This window comes from Pelmatolapia mariae, linkage group LG12 (genome assembly GCF_036321145.2).
Source record: "Pelmatolapia mariae isolate MD_Pm_ZW linkage group LG12, Pm_UMD_F_2, whole genome shotgun sequence".
Lineage (NCBI taxonomy): Eukaryota > Metazoa > Chordata > Actinopteri > Cichliformes > Cichlidae > Pelmatolapia > Pelmatolapia mariae.
Window position 1 is genome coordinate 37,286,289 of NC_086237.1, and position 18,208 is coordinate 37,304,496.

Here is an 18,208-nt window from a genome sequence, read left to right on the forward strand (position 1 = left end):
ACACTCTTAAATTTTCATTTTCATATATTTAGCAGTACTTAGCAAGCGCCAAACCTCTGCGCACATACAATGGTTATAATAGTGCATGATTATTTTTATATAAAATCATTTATAAAAGCTGTTCATGTTTTTTATTGCATTTTTCTAAATGATCTTTAAAGAAAAAAATAAAAAAAAAAATACCATAAATTACTAAATCACATCTGTAGTTTTCTACTGTTAGCTTATATATTTCAGTTTAATTCGGTTTTTCTTTCTTCTTTAAATGAACTAAAATCCGTCCATTTTAAATATTTACTTTTTCTACTTATTATAATTTTCAATACATTATTTACAATACTCTGTTAAATTAAATAATGATAAAAATAAACTTCAAAGAAAAGGTATTTTTCTTTCAATTTATGTTTCGTATTTTCGCAGAGAGGTTCCACGAACTCGTGGCGGAGTGAGTCCTCTTCTCTTTCCGCGCCACTCTGGCTCCCATAGGGATTCCTTTTATTGGTCACATGACGAACTGGGAAAACCTCCTGACTCCCCGCTCCTCCTCCTCTCGCCCTGTCAGTCGACTGTTTTCGGGCTGTGTGTGTGTCTGTTAGCTAGCTGCTAGCCATCATCACCACAATAAACTGCAGAAACAGAAGACGGATATGGCGGATACAGCCAGGGACGCTCCACCGGAGCAGACCGACTTCCATGAGCTGGAGGACGGGGAGGAACTGTTCCCGGAGCCGGCCACCACACAGGAGGTGAGGAGGAGGTGATGAGGGGAGGCCGAAGGGGAGCTGTGGCAGGCAGGGCGTGATGCCTCCAGCTGACAACAGATGGAAACTTAAGAGGAGGGGCAGCAGGCAGGCTGGACACCTTAAAATCGCTTAATTTTTGAATGAAGTTTGGCGTGTGTGGAGGCTTCTATTGCATACATCTTTGCACTGTCATCATTCAGGAAAACGGCTAAAAATGCGGGGTGTTGATACACCAAACGGTGGCCTTCTAAGCCACTGTTACAGGAGCCGATAAGGTCTATTTGGGCTGAGAAAAAGCGCAAAGGAGGTGTGTTTGCTTGCAGTCAGGTGACAGTCACACAGGTGTAAATGATACATTCAAGGCGGATTGGGAAAAACGGAAAAACAATAGTTTAGCAGATTAAAGTTTCTTTGTTCTTTGTTTCTTTGTGTTTGTGTATCTGAGCTGATTAAAGACAGTGGTTAAAGTTTGAAATTATTATTTGTCAAAATTATGTAAATATACTGGTGAAAGCAGCCCAGAAAATCCAGCAGGCAGATTATAGTTTTTTGACAAAGTGAAGGGACACCGAAGATACTCAAAACAAACAAAAGAAGAAGAAATATCAAGGTCAAAATGTTGAGTAATAATATGTAAAACGGCAGTTTTACTAATGCTGAACTAGTTTGTTGTATAGGGCTTGGCTTTGATAAGATTTAGATTGCATTAGTGGTCATTATTTCAGCCTTTTGTTTGATCAGTGGAATATCCAGAGAGTAATTACTGTCAAATATTTGCTGTCTGCAGCTTCTTAGACTTAAAGGTTGGATACAGTACTTTGTGACACATGACAGCAAGCTGAACATTTCTGTGTTTTGGTGTTGACTAGATTTGTTTGAAAACAGAATCATTTTTGATTTAATTTTCTTTTTAGTGTTAAAATGTTTGTTTTTAAAGGGAGCTCAACAAAGCTGCAGCACAAACATTTGTAATGGCATTAAAAGCATAGACTGTAAATGAAAGATGGCATCATGTGAGGCCTTGCCATTTTGATGCGTCACTTTTTGCATTTTGGCCACAACCATGTCAGGTTTTTGGAGGCACAAGTGGACGTATTTGGATGAGAGGGTGACGTGCAAGATACCAGTAACAGTATGAAGCTTGGTTAGCTGAAAGTATTTTTAAAAACAAACTGAAACAAAAGCTTCCTGTGTGTGTGCCACACCAGACAATATTATGTTTCAGATAATTGCATAAAAATGCCCTAGAGGTCACCAGCATCGACTTGATCGAGAGGTCCAGTTCAGTTAGCTAAAGCTTCTTGTGTCAATGAAAGTGGCCGTGCCCTTATTAACTTCATGATCATGGGGGGGGGGAAAAAGTTGGGTATTGACAAGCGCCAAGTGGCCCTTTGAGGAATTATAGATTTTGGCACCTCCTGTTTGTTCCCAGAGGTTGCTGCATGCATGAGAGAGCTTTTTTTTTCAGCTTTTACATTTGTTGACATGTTCTTTATACCATCTTTATCCTTTCTGACCATTTTTGACCAATCCGACCCACTGTGGTGTGTGTTTCAGCCTAAATAGAAACAGGCAGGTGCAGAAAAACGAATGAAGGAGCAATTTATATTCTCTTGTTCTATGATTAAGAGGTAAATAAAACAAATTACAAACGATGTTAAAGAATTTGCATACAGAAGAACAGGAGCTTTTCATAGTGTTGGAACTTCAAATCGGAAACAAAGTTACCAGCCTGCAGCAGGAAAGTGCAAACACACACACACACACACACACACACACACACACACACACACACACACACACACACACACACACACACACACAGGTTCTCTTAAACAGGCCTCTTTTTGTCATGTCAGCACTCTGGTTTTTCTTCCCGGTGATGATTGCCTTTCTTGAGTGTCACAACAGCACTCTTCAGAGTGTGTGTGTGTGTGTGTTATGCACTTCCCATCTTAGCAGCCTGGGTACAGTTTCATGGCCTACATGTTTCTTCAGAAAGACTAGTAAACTGACAGAGTGACCACCAAAGTTTTAACTCCTCCTCTTTCCCTCTTTTGTTTTTGGTTTGCAGGAAGGTGAAGCATGTTCTCTCTTGTATGTTTCTGATCATAATCCACTATGTGTTTCCTCCTATTATCATTTCCCCCTTCCTTAAACGACTGCGATCCAGTCTGACAGCCCTGGTTACACTTGGTTTTAGTTTTAGAAAGATGTTGATTGAAACAATAATTTTCACGTTTTTGTGCTGCAGGTTTTGCATTTCTGTTTTCTTGTAGTTTCTAGTAAATTGAGGCCCTTTAACGATTACATTTGAGTCATATTTTTTGTAAGTTTCAGATTTGATTTTAATTCAGGGTCCAGATCAGCAGTTATTTTTGTTTTCATGAATTATCCATCAGTTTCCTGTGATTTTCCTCAAAGTTTGTTTAAAGCCTCACAGTTTTGTTGGAACTGTGCAAGTTTGAAACACTAGTTGTTGAATGGAAGCAGCTGCTCTGCTGTGTTTGTGTGCGTGCGGTGTTTCCTCTGACCCCTCTTTGCTTGCTGAGTAAGGAGGGAGGAAGCTCCTCGTTATCATCACTCATTTCCTCCTCCTGCCTCCACACTCTCCTCTTTCTGTCCTCTCAGCTAAAAACTCTCCTTCGTTCGTTCTTCCCCCTCCTCTCTTTCTGGGAGTCCAGCTGAGTTCTCAGTTTGTACTGGTGTGTTTCATTCAGTATTTTACCACCACACTGACCAGAGAAAGCTCCATCTGCCACCCAAATAACCAGCCAATCAGAACAGCCCTCACAGAGACAGCTCGATGTTGTCGCCCACATTGGCATTTGATTAAACTACCAATCCAACTTTGTGGGGGGCCTGGAGCCTATCCCAGCTACCACAGGCCTGAGAGGCGAGGTAGACCCTCGAGGGGGAGTCGAACTCTGGATCTTCTTGCTGTGAGGCAACAGTGCCTCAATTAAACCTAATTAATCTGAACCTTTTCTCTAGTCATGTCATCAGCGTGTTAGAGATCAGGCGTTAAACTTGGAAACCTGCACATAAAATAATCTCCACTCCTAAAGCAATGAAGTTGCGACACACTCTACACAAGTGATTCATTAACTGTCAACTGCTCTGTGCAGTTGACAGTTTATGCTGGGAAGGAGTGTGTTTAGGTCACCGAGAATCACTTTCTTCTTCCCTGAAAAAGCAACGGAAGTGTCAGAAGACTGCATATGAATATGTAGAGTCTGTAGTCAGGATTGTTGGTGTCTTCTTCTTGTCTGAACAATCACGTTTGAGCACGCTCTGGTTGCGTGCAGGTAAACGGTTCTTGAGTAGAACAAAAGAGGGATGGACAGTTGATGACCACATAAAGAAATGACCGCCAGTCAGTTCATCACTGTGAGGAATAGAGCTTATTAATTTGACACTGCTATCAAATCAGTACTCAGTATTTGCAGAATCCAAGATATCAGATTCATGGTGTAGCCCATTTCTCTGAACTCCTTGTGATGTCTGTAGTGAGGCATGAGTCATTTCTAATCTTTGAAGTCTCTTGTTTCTCTGGAGGAGGCAGCCTGTTCAGCCTTTGTTGGTGCTGCTGATCGATCAGTTTTACCTTCAGTGTTTGTGGAGCAGCTGGCCCAGGCAGGAAGTCCTGTGGTTCAGCAGGATGGATGACACACACTGCTGGAACCTTTCTTTTTTCTCTTTTTTTCTTTGCCTTGCTTCTTCTGTAGAATATGTTGAGTCCGCACAGCTTCTGTGCAGATGTGGCAGCTGCTCTCCTTCCACTTTTCTTCCACGCTGGCAGGAAAGAACTTAAATTTGAGTCAGTCTGCTGTGACGTGAAAATGACACTCAGGCTCTGTGGAGCTCAGAAGTTTGCTGGAAGTGAAACAATGTGGAGTAAAGTGCACACTCCAGCTTCAGTTTTAAGAGGAATTCAGTGGTTTCTGCTACACAGATGTAGGCTGTTGAGATTTCTGCTGTGCCTGCATTAGTCAACTTTTAACAGATACATATTAACCCATTAGAGCCCAAACCCATTTTTATTGTCAGGAAAACTTCGGGACAGTCAAAGTTGGAACTTTAACAGGGACTTTCCTCAATGTGTAAAGAGGCGATGACACACGTGTGACCCTGGGTTCTTATGAGTTAATATGAAGTCTGATTGTAGAAGCGGAGATTTAGAAGAAAACAGACAAAACAGTTTTTTTATGCTACTTCGAGACATTTTAAACTACTTTTTTTTTCATAAAGTCTTTGCAATACAGAAAGCTCTCCAGACTTGGATATTAATAAAGTATTTATTTAACTGAAATATCAATGATAGGTTCTCAGTCTTCCAAAATCAATAGGTGACAAAAGGAAGCAAGGCATGAAATGGTAAATAATTCAAATCTCTGCATAATAAGATGTCATTGTGCACAGAATTAGTACTTGATATAATTTATTATCAGGTCAAAGCTCCTTTGTTCCTTGTTGCACAAGATCTCACACTTTTTTGCATCTGTGTTAATGTGCAGTCCCAACCAGCCAGTTTAACTGCTGAGGACATCAGCACCAACTCAAATGGACCCAAGCAAGACTCGCTCTTCGATGACGATCCAGAGGATCTGTTTGCAGGTAGGAATCCACAAACTCACTTTCACATTAAAATTAAACTCCAGTGACTACAAAAAGAAGGACAGAAATCTATGCAAAAATGACCTCACTGTTCACCGTCTCTGACCTCAATAAAGTTGTTCCCGATGAGCTTTTGATGAGCTGGATTCCAGTCTTGCTGAATACAGAATGATATTCATTTAGTAAATTATGGTTCCATTAGAGTCAAAACAGATGATGAGTCATTGGAAGTATGAAGCCTGAATCACACAGAGTCTCAGTGACTTCCTGTTGTGTCTCTGTGGTGTTATAGAAGCGACAGAGGAGGTTTCGTTGGACAGTCCAGAGAGAGACGTTCTGCTGTCCGATGGCCCATCGCCCGCCATCACCCCCATCACCCCTCCCACGTCCGTCATCACCCCTCGCATTGGCCACACCCACGACGACATGTTCACACACTCCTCATTCGATGAGGTAACGGCACTCAAAACTGTCTTTTAATACTCTAATAGCAGTTCCTCTAAAATCTTTCTTAAAGTGCTGAACAAACTCAAGTTTCTTGTGTATTTGTGTATTTTCAAATTGGAACAAAAATTTAGTTCCTACATTTTATTTTAATTTAGATTAAATTCAGTCTCATGAGTTTGAGACTTAAAAGAACAAAAACATTATAACATCTGTGACTAGGGATGGGTATCGTTTAGGTTTTATCCGATACCGGTGCCAAACCGGTACTTTTGAAACGGTGCCGGTGCTTAAACGGTGCTCAAACCGGTGCTTAAAGAATGGAGAACACAAAATTGGTCCAAAAACCTCTCATGTTCAGCTGTTTCTTTTGTAAAAAGATAACAATGTTAGCCTTTTCTGAAGCTATAGGGCATATATGGTATCACTCTTGGCTGGAAGCAGTGCTTAATCAATGGAAAAACACAAACTTTGTCCAAAAACCTCATGTTTAGCTGTTTTTTTTGTAAAAAGATAACAATGTTAGCCTTTTCTTCAGCTATAGGGCATATATGGTATTACTCTTGGCTGGAAGCAGTGTTTAAACAATGGAAAAAACACAAACTTTGTCCAAAAACCTCTCATGTTTAACTGTTTTCCACTTTTTCTTTGGTCATTTTAGCCTTTTTGGCCAGGGTGAAGGGAGTATCTGCCATCAAACAAGAAGACAGCCGCATGTAGCTATGATGATGTTTGCTAGTTCACCTTACATGCATTAATATAATAATGTGGTTAGCGTACTCAACGTAAATTACACACGAACAATATTAAGCTACTCACGCAGAGAAGAACGGCTGCTGCTGCCATCATCATCGTCATCATTTCTGCTACACTGGCAGGGCTCGGGGCCAGGACTCTACTCTTCGGGTTCTTGGGGGATGGTGCTAACTACGGGTCCGATAACAGGCACCACACCCGTAGATGTGCACGGTGTGAGGTCTCGCAGCAAGCTATCAAACACGGCGCATTTCTCGGCTTTAAAAAAAAAACGCTATGCGTCGCCAGGTGTTTCATCGGATTCGAGGTGTTACCTCCTTTGACAGTATCACAGTATCACCTTAAAGCACTTGTTGCAGGCTGCTGAGTTTGCATCTTTTGCTGCGAAGTACAGCCAGACTTTTGACCGCTTCGCCTTGGGCATTTTTAATCTGTAGCTCTGCTCTAAAAGAACGTACGTACCTGGGCCCGCCTACTATCCTCGGAAACGTAAAATGATTGGCTAGAATTGGCTCAGGAAAAAAAAGCACCGAAATAAAGCACCGAAATGTGCGCTGCTTTTCGGTCTGGTTACTACCGTTTATGTCAGAACCGGTGCCATCATGGCACCGGACACCGGTACCCATCCCTATCTGTGACATAATTTTATTCTATTATTCTATTATTGTAACATAATTATATTCTATTTTCTTCTTGATGTAAATTAGTTTCTTTGTTCTAGAGCGAATGCATTTTCTGAAAGGCTCATTTTAATACATTTTTTTTATCATAAAATTATAAAGGCCCGCAGGTCGTTTAACTTCTTGAATGTTTATTTGTTATCTCAACAAAAGATTTCCAAATTGTGTGTAATAACTACCGGATTTAATAACTGTTTTATGGCAAGAGGCAGGTATACTCTCAGTGGATTGGTAGACTGTCAGAGGTTTAGCACAGATTTAAATTATTTTACTTTGACAAATTTAAATTGCATCTTTTTGGCATATCGAGATGAATATAAGGGCTGGAGGAATCCATATAAATATTGTGATATGTGGTGTAGAGCCTGACTAGTTTTGGAGGTTAATGTGACACTGAATGTGGTGTTCCTCAAGGAAGTATTCTCGGGCCTTTTCTGTTTTCATTGTATGTGTTCAGCAACATTATTACATATAATATTGTCAGATATTTCTGCTGCTTGTATACGTAAAAATGTTTTATAACATCATGAACATAAAGAGAGGTTTTAGATGTAGAATTAAAATACCAGAAAGACAGAGACTGAAGCAGCTGCTCTGTCAGAAAGCACAAGGTCCAGATCTGGTAACAATTTTAGACTCTGACCTGAATTTTATTAGACATTTTAATATGGTGACAAAAATCACTTTTAACCTTCGAAACATGAGACAATTTTTAACTCCAGTGTTGCTGAAATGCTGACGCATACTTTTACAAGTGACTTAGTTTACTGCAGCTCACTTTGTACTTGACACCTTAAGAATGCTGACGGTTGGCGTTAATTCAAAATGCTGCTATACTTCGAACTCCAATTACTCGCTTATAAAGCCTTCAGTGAAGTAGGAGCTTCCTTTGAAGTAGGAGCAGTTGCCTTTCAGTTTATGTACCAACAATGCCTCTTTGATTATACTGCCTTACTCTTGAATTTAATGGCACTGAAGTGTGGAATGGCCTCCTTGTTGTATTTTAATTGCATTTTGAGCAGTATTAAGAGTTTGAATGGTGAGGATTGTATTTGTCTTTTGGTTTTATTGTATTGTTGATTTCTTTATCTGTAAACCACTTGGGTTACTTTGCATGAAAGGTGCTAAAAATTAAAATTGGAATCATTGTTTCAAAACGTACATTTATTGGTCAGCTTGCATTCCTTCTGTTTTGGAAGGTGTAATACATTTTTGTTTTGTTTTTCATCCTTTCTTAAAGAAAACATGCATTTATTTAGAAAAAGTATTTGGCAGAAAGTAAAAAAAATCCCTGCTGAATGGGGAATTGTTCACACATATACTTCTGAGTGTTAAGTGGAGTCTAAAAAATAAATTAATCAGAAATGTTGTTTTGAAAAAGTCTCAGATTACACTTTATATCCTTAGATGTGATTCATATTTCTATTGTAATATTATCGGTTAGTAGCTAAAGGACATCAGTTGCTAAATATACAAAGTGCATTTTTTCCCTGTTGTCTTCATTAAATATTCATCTTGGTGTTGTGCTGATGTCAGACACTAACACAATTTCCCTGGAGGAATAAAATTGGGAAACGTTTTGCTCCTATTTTCTGTAGATTGAAGAAGAGGAGGGCGGAGATTCTTTTGACATTCACATATCGGTGTCTGACCCAGAGAAAGTTGGTGAGTACATGGCTTCACATCATGACATATCCACGCAAAGATCTCCGAGATGCTTCCCAGAGCCAGAAATGCAACTGATTTTAGTGGCAGCATTATGAGACGGTTCTCTCACTCACTAAGCCTACATTTCCCATCAGCCCCCTGTTACTCTGCATTTCCTCTCCCCGTTTCACGTCAGCTTCTTCTGTTTTCATCAGCTGCCACCACAAATTGAGAGATGAAGAAAAATGCAGAGTAGACACCAACTGTCTGCTTAATCACAATCTTGGTCATCATGCAGGAAATTATTACACTAAGCATTAGCACTGGAGCTTTGCAGCCCTGCTAGAGCCCTGAACAAACTCTGTCATTAGTTATTCAACAGGCACAGTCCCTTTAAATAAATATAAAGGTCAAACAAGGAACATTAAACAGTAAATTGCTGATGCTCGTCTATCACCGCAAGGAAACACATGAAACCAGTTTAACTAGTCTGGCATCTGATCAGAGTGTATTCCTGTTACATCAGTCAGATATTTTTCTTGGTGTATAATTACTTCTTTAAGAGTGACACAATATGTGTGTGTGTTTCACTGGTTTGTGTAAATACTAGTGATGAAATGGAGTAATTAGAGTAATTATTTTAGTGTGAATCAGCTTTCTGTGTGTGTTCCAGGTGATGGGATGAATGCATATATGGCCTACAAAGTGACGACCAAGGTGAGATTATTATACAACATATTCATATAATGTTGATTTTTGTTTAACATTTATTTTTGTAATTTATATTTCTAACATAAAGGTGGTATAGGAAGGGGGACTTATCATTCTCTTTTTAAACATTGCTTTAATGTTCAGTTATCTTTAGCTAGGAGAAAAACATTTTACTAATCAAAAAATCTATTTTTTTAAATTATATTTTTACAAAATGTATTCATTAAATTAACTCTTCCTAAAAGCAGCGATGGCTGAAAGCCTTAGAGGCCTGCCAAACCTATATTTCAGACGTTGTTTTCTTCTACTCATAATTTATCGTTCTGTCTTTCCTTTTATGTCGCTCGTTCAGACCTCCATATCCTTGTTTAAGCGAAATGAGTTTGCTGTAAAAAGGCGTTTCAGTGACTTTCTGGGTCTGCACAGTAAACTGGCCTCCAAGTACCTGCACATAGGCTACATCGTCCCCCCTGCACCGGAGAAAAGCATTGTAGGTGAGTAAATGCAGCGCGACATGCTGCACCTGCTCGACTCCTGGGCAGATTTCAGTATCTGGAAAAAAAAAAAATCTCTTCATTAACTTCATTTTAACTGCAATCTAAGACCTGCACAGATGAAGCAAATCAGTCATTAGTCACAGCACTGGGACGTGATAGTCATCCCTCACTAAGAACAGAGCATTTGGGTCCTCCTCACCAACCATTTACAGTGAAGTCCACAAATGTTTGAAAAGTGTAACAATTTTAACTTATTATGTGAAAAGAAACCAATCTATGATTTATTGAGTTTACTTTGAACCCCTGAAAATACAGAACTGTCTATGTATACGAATGTCTGAAATTCCAACCCCGTGACTTCAAGTTGAAGGTCTGCTCTTTAACCACGTCTGGATTGGTTCATTTCAAATCTATTTTGGCAATTTACAGTGGCACAATTATGACACTGTCCAAAGTGTCTATACTTAACAATGCTTTTCTGTCACACCTGTCAGAGGGTTTGTATCCAGATAATGTGGGCTGTCCAGAGTTAAACTGCACTGAGATAAAGCCCCAAATTAACTGTTAGGGAACGCCCTGTGAACTGCACCCTGAACCACTAGACACACAAATGTATCTGTGCTCCCTGGAGCATGATTATCTGTATTTAAATATTCTTAAATACATCTAGCTAGCCAACCATTTAATTTTGCAAAGGACAGTAGATCTGTATAATGAGCACATTAAAGAGCATATGGTCCATAACACTGCTATTAATATATAAAGATATTACTTTAAAAAAGTACATCAGTTATGAAATAGTAATTTATTGTTATAATGTTATAAATATATACATTTTAATATGTAAAATGTTTACAGGAAATTACATGTATTAATGCAAAATATTCACTTACATGTTTTTAATTTTTAATTAATACACTGAAAAACAATATTAATGTCAGAGAGGAAAAACAAGACTACAAGCATGAGGAGGCTGTGAGAAAACTGATAACATATGCATGCATGTGTTGATGTAAATGTCCCGTCCTTAACCTGTTTGTTATTCAGTTATGTTAATGAGCTTCTCCTCTTGTGCAGGGATGACAAAGGTGAAGGTGGGGAAGGAGGACCAGTCATCCAACGAGTTTGTAGAGAAGAGAAGGTCGGCACTCGAGAGGTATGAAAGATTGTCCTCAGACATTTAACATGAAAAATGAGTGTTTGTGTGTGATGAGTGACCTGCTAGCGAGCATTTTCTGGTTTATTATCTATAGAAATGAGATTACTGGGAAATATGAATCATCACAGCCCACATTTGCATTGTGTCATCATCATGCGGTGATGGTGTAACGTTGGGAGCAGTTTTAGATCAATTATCTCTGATGCTCTCAAACACTAATGGAGGTCTAAAAATGCACATCAGCTGCTAAAAGCTGTTTGTTTTTCTTTTTCTCTGTTTTTTAATGTGTTAGAAAGTCAAGAATATTTGAGGATAAATATAGACAACCTGACCACGTTCAAAAAGAGTTTTTTGTTTTTTTTTTCTCAGAACGTCATGGCAGTGTGACTACCTGACAGGAAATGACAATGAATCCACATTTTTGCATAGATTTGGCCTCTTAAAGGCATGCAGTCCGAAACCTTTGATCAGCCGTAAAACAGCCTGTTTCAGTTTAAGGGTTATTTTCAATAAATTGCATGCTCAAAAAGTGTTTTGTCACACTCCCATTTCTTCTTGTTGCATGTTGGAGCTCTACTTGGAATCTTGTTACAACCCAACCATGCAAAATATGACTTTTTTGCCATTATTCAAGTGGTCTTAAACATTTGATTGGGACTGTATCAGAAATATCAAGTTAATTCAATACATTTGCAACTTCTGTGGATGCTTTTAGTCTCTTTCTGGATATTTTGTATTTGTGGTAGATGTGCTAAATTTTTATTTATATCAGAGTTATTGTTATGTACAGCTGCACAGTTTGTTTTCTGTCATTGTTCACCCAGAATGATGATGAAATAGGTATTTAATTATAATCTGTGTGGTGTTTCAAAAGTCTAAAAATGTGAGAGAAACAGAGCTACCTTAAACAGGGGATTACTGATAGACAAATAGAAAGAAAATGACTTGGAAATGTAAAAAAAAAAAAAAAGAACTGCAGAACTGTTGTATCAAAAGTGGAAATCAGGCCTTTTTCACAGGAGACTTTTAATTTGCCTGAACCTTAAGCTGCTAAACTGAATGCAGCCGTTAGTGTTTTCAGACTGTAAATAAATGATGGTTAAACCACAAATATTAGGTGCATCATTATCAAAACATCCATCTTTGTGTTTGTGTCTGTGTGTGTGTTTGTGTGTGTTATGTTGAATGCTGAGCAGTAAGGTGGAGGGAGGACGGGTAGGGCGGGGCTGACATTCTGCTGCCATTTACTGATGCCGTTTGATTGACAGGAAGGTCAGCCAGTGACAGCTGATGGAGCTCAGAGCTGCTGCTCAGAACTCCACCCTGATGGAGACACACACACACACACACACACACACACACACACACACACACACACACACACAGAGTTAATAAGATCACATTAATGGAATTTTTAAGGTTAAAAACAAGTATACGTTGTTTGAAAAACACTTTTTCCCCCCCCTCCAATAGCAAATGCTGTGCAAACACCAAACCAACAATGAATTGATTTTAACATCTAGGCAGAAACTGGGAGAAAGTGGAGGGGTGTCTCCAGAATATAGAAATGTAAACTTTTGGAGGATTAAAGAGTCTGATGGCAGAATAGAAGCCATCGTCGATGTGCTGAAAATGTTAAATACCTCTCTTTGTAGAATAAATTTAGCTCATTAAATCATGCACTCGTGTTGCTTTCAGAGCCCAAAGATTAGCACCCTGTGAGGGCTACTGCCCGTCTAGAGCTCACTGAGTTCTCAGGCAGTTGCCTTTGCTAGTCTCACATGGGCTCAGTTGGACATGACATGGACTTTGTACTGTGGTGCCGAAAAAGTAAAGCCTGTTTAGCGTTATTGGATCAGACATTTCTCAAGGTCAGGTGTGATTTCTAGAAAAATTCAGTATTGCATGAGTGAAAATGGCATCAGTTAATAAGAGAGTCGAGAAGTGTAGCAAATAGATGAAAAGATGGTCTACATGAGAAACCAGAATGGGTGGCAGGCCCGTCTCAAGCTACCAGTAATGACAAGGACACTAGCAAAAACAAAAGCAGAGAAAATCCTGTCAGGAGGGATAAGAGTCTGTGCCCACCACCTGCAGAACCGTTCCCCTTCTGGGGGTTTTCTTGTTGCCTCTCTGGCACACCTGTTGTCACTATCATTTGCAACAAATGAGGGGCAGATTGATATCTCTTAAGTTTAACCGACTTTGAGTTTGCAGCCACACTTTAAAGATGACTAAAGAAGAGCCATAATCACTAAAATCATTTATTTTTCTCTGGCTGCTGCAGCTTCTCTCACACAACAGGGAAGATTCGCTTCCCAGAACAAACCCACTCAGTGAGTTGGTGTACTGTGACATTGTTGTATAAAGCTCCGGAGACTGCTGAGGTGTTCATTCTTAATTTAAAACTCCTTAAACCTGCACCACTGTTCCCTGACATGAGTTTGTCACTGGTCTGATTGACTCCCTGCAGTTTGACGCTTTTCTTTTTAACTTTTTACCTTTTTAGGAACGTTGACTTGTAGTAAAAGTCTGATACTGTGACAACCCCGACTTATAATATAAATTTTAGGAAAATATTCCAAAATCCAGACTGAAATGCAAATGTTGCAAGGTTGGTGATCCTGCCAGTTCTTGACCTATAAGCTGCCCATCAAATATAAGTATTTCACAGCAGTGGTCAGATCAGAAAATGTGTAAAACTCCAGTGGTCTGTTTTGGATTCATTGCATAAGGAAGTGCTTTTCTTTAATTAGAGCTCCTTGAATGTCACGTATAAAAACAGAGCTGAGAATTGCAAAATAATGAGTTTAAACACCAGCCAATCGTGTCAAAGAAGAAGCTGATTACTCAATGTCATCTGGGATGGCACCGGAAACTGGAAACTAACCTTCATAAAAAGAAAAGTTTATCTTCTGATTCATATTTCTTCTTGTTTTCAGATATTTGATGAGAACGGTGAAGCATCCCATCCTGCTGAAGGATCCTGACGTTCTGCAATTTCTGGAGAGCTCAGAGGTAAATAAGAAAAATTACACCTTTTGCTTGGAGATGTTGGACTCATCAGCGTCAGTCAGTGCAGGCAGGACTTCCGACAAACCTCAGCAAACTTGTTCATTATTATCACATCTTTGCGCTTCCACTTTTCCCTACTGAACTGATGTAGTTTTAACAGCAGCACTTCCTGCAGCCCAGTGTCTTTTGAATGTAATGGTGGGCACCAGTCTGCATCATTATTTAGAAACTGCTTCAACGCTCCACTGCAGAAAATCAACACAACCTGCAAACCTGGAGTCGGACCTCATTCCTGCTTTTGTCTGTTCTATTTCTGGAGTTTAATTTTTACTTTAACGCTAAAAACTGAGCTAAAACTCTGAGCAGCACGTTCGGTTATAACATGCAGTTTGTTTGCGGTGAAACTTTTGAATCAGGTGAGCTGAAAAATCAATTTATTTATCCACACAAGTGTTTGTCCATTTACTTTCCAGACAAACAAGAGATGGTATTTCATGCATTAAAAACGGCGAGCACTTCCACACTAAACCTTATTTGAGAGAAAACCTTAAGTGCAGCAAACTCTATGAGTAGCTGGAGCTGAGTATCAATATCCAGCTCTTAAGGATTTCTATGATGCATCACGCTAAAGCTGGAGACTGCAGAATAGTAAACACAGACTGTATAGAAAAGCTGGTTTTAGCCACCGTGATGTCACTGACTGGTTAATGAAGTCTGATTTTGAAGTCTTGATTTTAATTCAAGGTTATCTCACACTATTAGCCAGCTTGGTTACCAAGTTGTTTCCATGCACTGTGCAGGTGCATTACACAGACACAGATATCTGCTAATTAGTGCCAAGTACATAATAGAATACTTTCACTCAACAAAATCCACCAACAGCACAAACACTATACAGAGGTCCAGTTCACTCTCATTGGCTGAAGTCTAGTGGATGGCTAGCTGCGCAGTTGATACAGATTTGATATTCAAACAGGCCTTAATAAAGTTTAAAGGCATAAGTAAAAGCGAGAAAAACCATATACTTTGTAAAGCTGTCTCAAATGAAGACAAAGGGAGCAGCCACAGCTTTATAAAGACTAAAACCAAAAGATGTGCCAGACTGTGAAGCTTCTCAGTTGCTTTTGAATCCAGTCTCGATTAGAGGAATGAGCTGAATGATTTCACTGTTAGAATCTGGGCATCGCCCCCTGCTGGACATTAAAAAGAGTGCAAGTTTAAGGGATTTGAACATTTGATTGGTCACTATGTCCATCTTTGGACCGGTGATTTGACACACTGGGCATTTGCTGATTGGGCCGGTGCACTAGTGGGCTGATAGGTCAATATGATTGTTTTTTTTCTCCATGAATATAATTATACAGGCAATGACAGCTGCCTATTTGTTCTTTTTTTTTTTTTTTTCACTGACACTGGATTGTCTAATAAAATCTCTTAACACAACCGGCCACTCCCCTACCTTTGTTGTGTGCTCATACACCTCGTAGAACAGAGTTAAGTGTATAAGAAGTGGTTGATAAAGATGAACAAACAGGAACAATGAAATAAATAAACTAGAAATAGATTCAGCTAAATGTGTCAAATTAGCTGACATGTTATATCTGTCTGGACTGCTGTTGCATCTACAGTAGTACCAGCAACAACTGCTAATGAGCCCTCACATCCAGAAGAGGCTGCTGTCTAATATTACACTGCAGGGAAACTATGTTGTATGTCCTAACCCAACAACTGCTGTACCAATCTGATTAGAAAAACTCTTTCAGCATCAGTAATCAAACAAATTAAAACATGTGCATAATTTGGATGCATATGGTATTATTTATATAGTTTCATTTGTTATAATTTATCTATTTTTTGCATATTTAACTGGGACACCTGCACTGTTTCGACCGATCATGGTGGGCCGCCTTGTTCCAGTCCACACCTCTTTATACTGTTTGTGTGTAATTTAATTAATCAAAATTTTTGCTTTTGCATCATTAGTAATATGACCCGTAGGGGGTGCTATTGAGCCACCACAATTTGCCTAACAAGTTCCCCATAAAGGTCATTTATCTGAATGTCCATAGGCCTGTTAGAAGCAGAGCTACAGGATGACCATAGTTGAAAGATCAGGGTACTATTTTGATTCAGCCTGTGAGGACTAATGGCATCTATGTAAATGTCAGAAGTGTCATCTTTCTTTAATCATACCTGAAGGTAGATTGCCCTAACAGAGCAAACAAATAAAACCTTTTTAAAAAAAGGGAAAAAACAGGTCCTCACTTTTCCAATCTCTTCACTTCTTTTTCCCAACCAGTGGCAAAATGTCCCGTCCAGGTCGAAGCCCAGAGCCGCTGCTTTGAACCGAGCTTTCCAAAAACTGCCTCAGGGCTTAACAGCCTGTGGCTTTTTCTGTTTCCTTGTTTTATTGTCCACTCCGACTAAATCCTCTGCAACATCGGATTCAAACTATCCTACCCCCGCCCCGCTCCCTCCTCTCCTCCCCTGCTACCCACCTGACTGTTGGTGGGATTGTGTTGTGATACAGCTGCAGTCGTTGGGTCCAGAATAAATGGCTTTGTGTCACAGATTTAACAGGTGAATTGCTCGGACGCTTGACCGAGCGTGTCGGTCCGTCTGGCCCGCTTAATGAAACACAACCAGAGGAGGGAGAGGTGGAGGGAGGGGGTGAATGGCACCGAGCTGCAATTGAAAGCTATTTTCACCTCCCACCTCAACTCTTTTACCCTCGTCCCCCCCTTAACTGAGGGCCCCGGGGACGCCGCCGTCCTCCGGCTGCTGCCGCTCCTGCTAAATGAGATTGGAGTGGAGGGGGGGGGAGGAAGTAAACCGTCACAGGAAAACCCTGTATGTCCGGAAAAAGTAAACTTTTCCAGAATGAAGAAAAATGAGGCTGTTTTCAAATGGATGTCCCAGCTTTTTCATTCTGATGCAATGGATTCTGTGATGGTTTTTGTAGCCGTAAAAGACGATCAGCACATAAAGAAGCTGCATTAAACCTGTTTGTAGCTAAAATGTGGTAGACAAGACAATCAGAGAGGAAAGGAGAAAAGACCACAGATGTTTGGAGTGAAAGACGGAACCGGAACGAGAAACAATAGGAAGTGAAAAGTAGCAGGGGAAAAAAAAACTCAAGGAACAAAGTGATCAGGAAGGTGGAAACAATCAACATGAAAGAGACGGCTACTAAACGCAACATATGCAGTAAGGATGAACAGAAAGCAGGAATAAGCTGAAATGTATGAAGAAATGAGCCAAATAAATATAAAGGTAACGAGAACCTGAGCTTGTTTGTTTGTTTGTTTGCTTGCTTGTTTGCTTGTTGTGTAGTTGCCGCGGGCTGTCAGCACTCAGGCTCTGAGCAGTGCCGGACTTCTGCGAATGGTCAACAAGGCGGCAGATGCAGTCAACAAGATGACCATCAAGATGAACGAGTCTGATGCTGTGAGTGACGAATAGAGAGGAAGGGGCGAAGGAGGAAAGGAGGAGGGATGAATAGAGAGATTGAAGGATGTGCAGAAAGATGGGAGAATATAAGGAAGACAGAAAAGAAAGGAAAAAGATAATGAAGGAAGGAAAGAAGAAACTGGACGGGGGGAATAAGGACTAATAAAAAGTGTGGAGAGGTAGTACTGAAAATGAGGAATGAGAAAATATTAAGAAGGGTGAAATGAGAAGGAGGGAAGACGGGATGGAAACAAGAAAATAAGGAAGACCAAAATGGGAAGTGATAATAAAAGAAATGCATTTTAAAATATAAGGTGTGGGTAGAAATGAATAGGGAAAAGATGGAGGAGGGAGAAAGAAGGAAGTATAAACAGATGGTAGTGAGCTAGTAACTTAAGGAGGGACAGGAAGGACAAAAAGAAAGAAGATTGAGAAAAATAAAGGAAGGAAACGCGAAAGAAATCTGGAAGTGGGGCGGAGCTGTGGGAA

At 39.8% G+C, this 18,208-nt stretch overlaps 1 protein-coding gene across 2 annotated transcripts in view; it reads left to right on the forward strand.

Annotated features, from left to right (window-relative positions):
* Positions 1 to 533: 533 nt before the first annotated feature.
* The window catches only part of snx2 (sorting nexin 2), a 29,122-nt gene continuing 11,447 nt past the window's right edge, over positions 534 to 18,208 (forward strand). For both annotated transcript variants that reach the window (XM_063490082.1, XM_063490083.1), the window contains exons 1-9: positions 534 to 746; positions 5,261 to 5,360; positions 5,653 to 5,813; positions 8,839 to 8,905; positions 9,561 to 9,604; positions 9,951 to 10,092; positions 11,173 to 11,251; positions 14,197 to 14,272; positions 17,603 to 17,716. In XM_063490082.1, the coding sequence (XP_063346152.1) occupies positions 648 to 746; positions 5,261 to 5,360; positions 5,653 to 5,813; positions 8,839 to 8,905; positions 9,561 to 9,604; positions 9,951 to 10,092; positions 11,173 to 11,251; positions 14,197 to 14,272; positions 17,603 to 17,716 (882 nt within the window). In that variant the 5' untranslated portion in view covers positions 534 to 647. The remainder of the gene's footprint in view (positions 747 to 5,260; positions 5,361 to 5,652; positions 5,814 to 8,838; positions 8,906 to 9,560; positions 9,605 to 9,950; positions 10,093 to 11,172; positions 11,252 to 14,196; positions 14,273 to 17,602; positions 17,717 to 18,208) is intronic.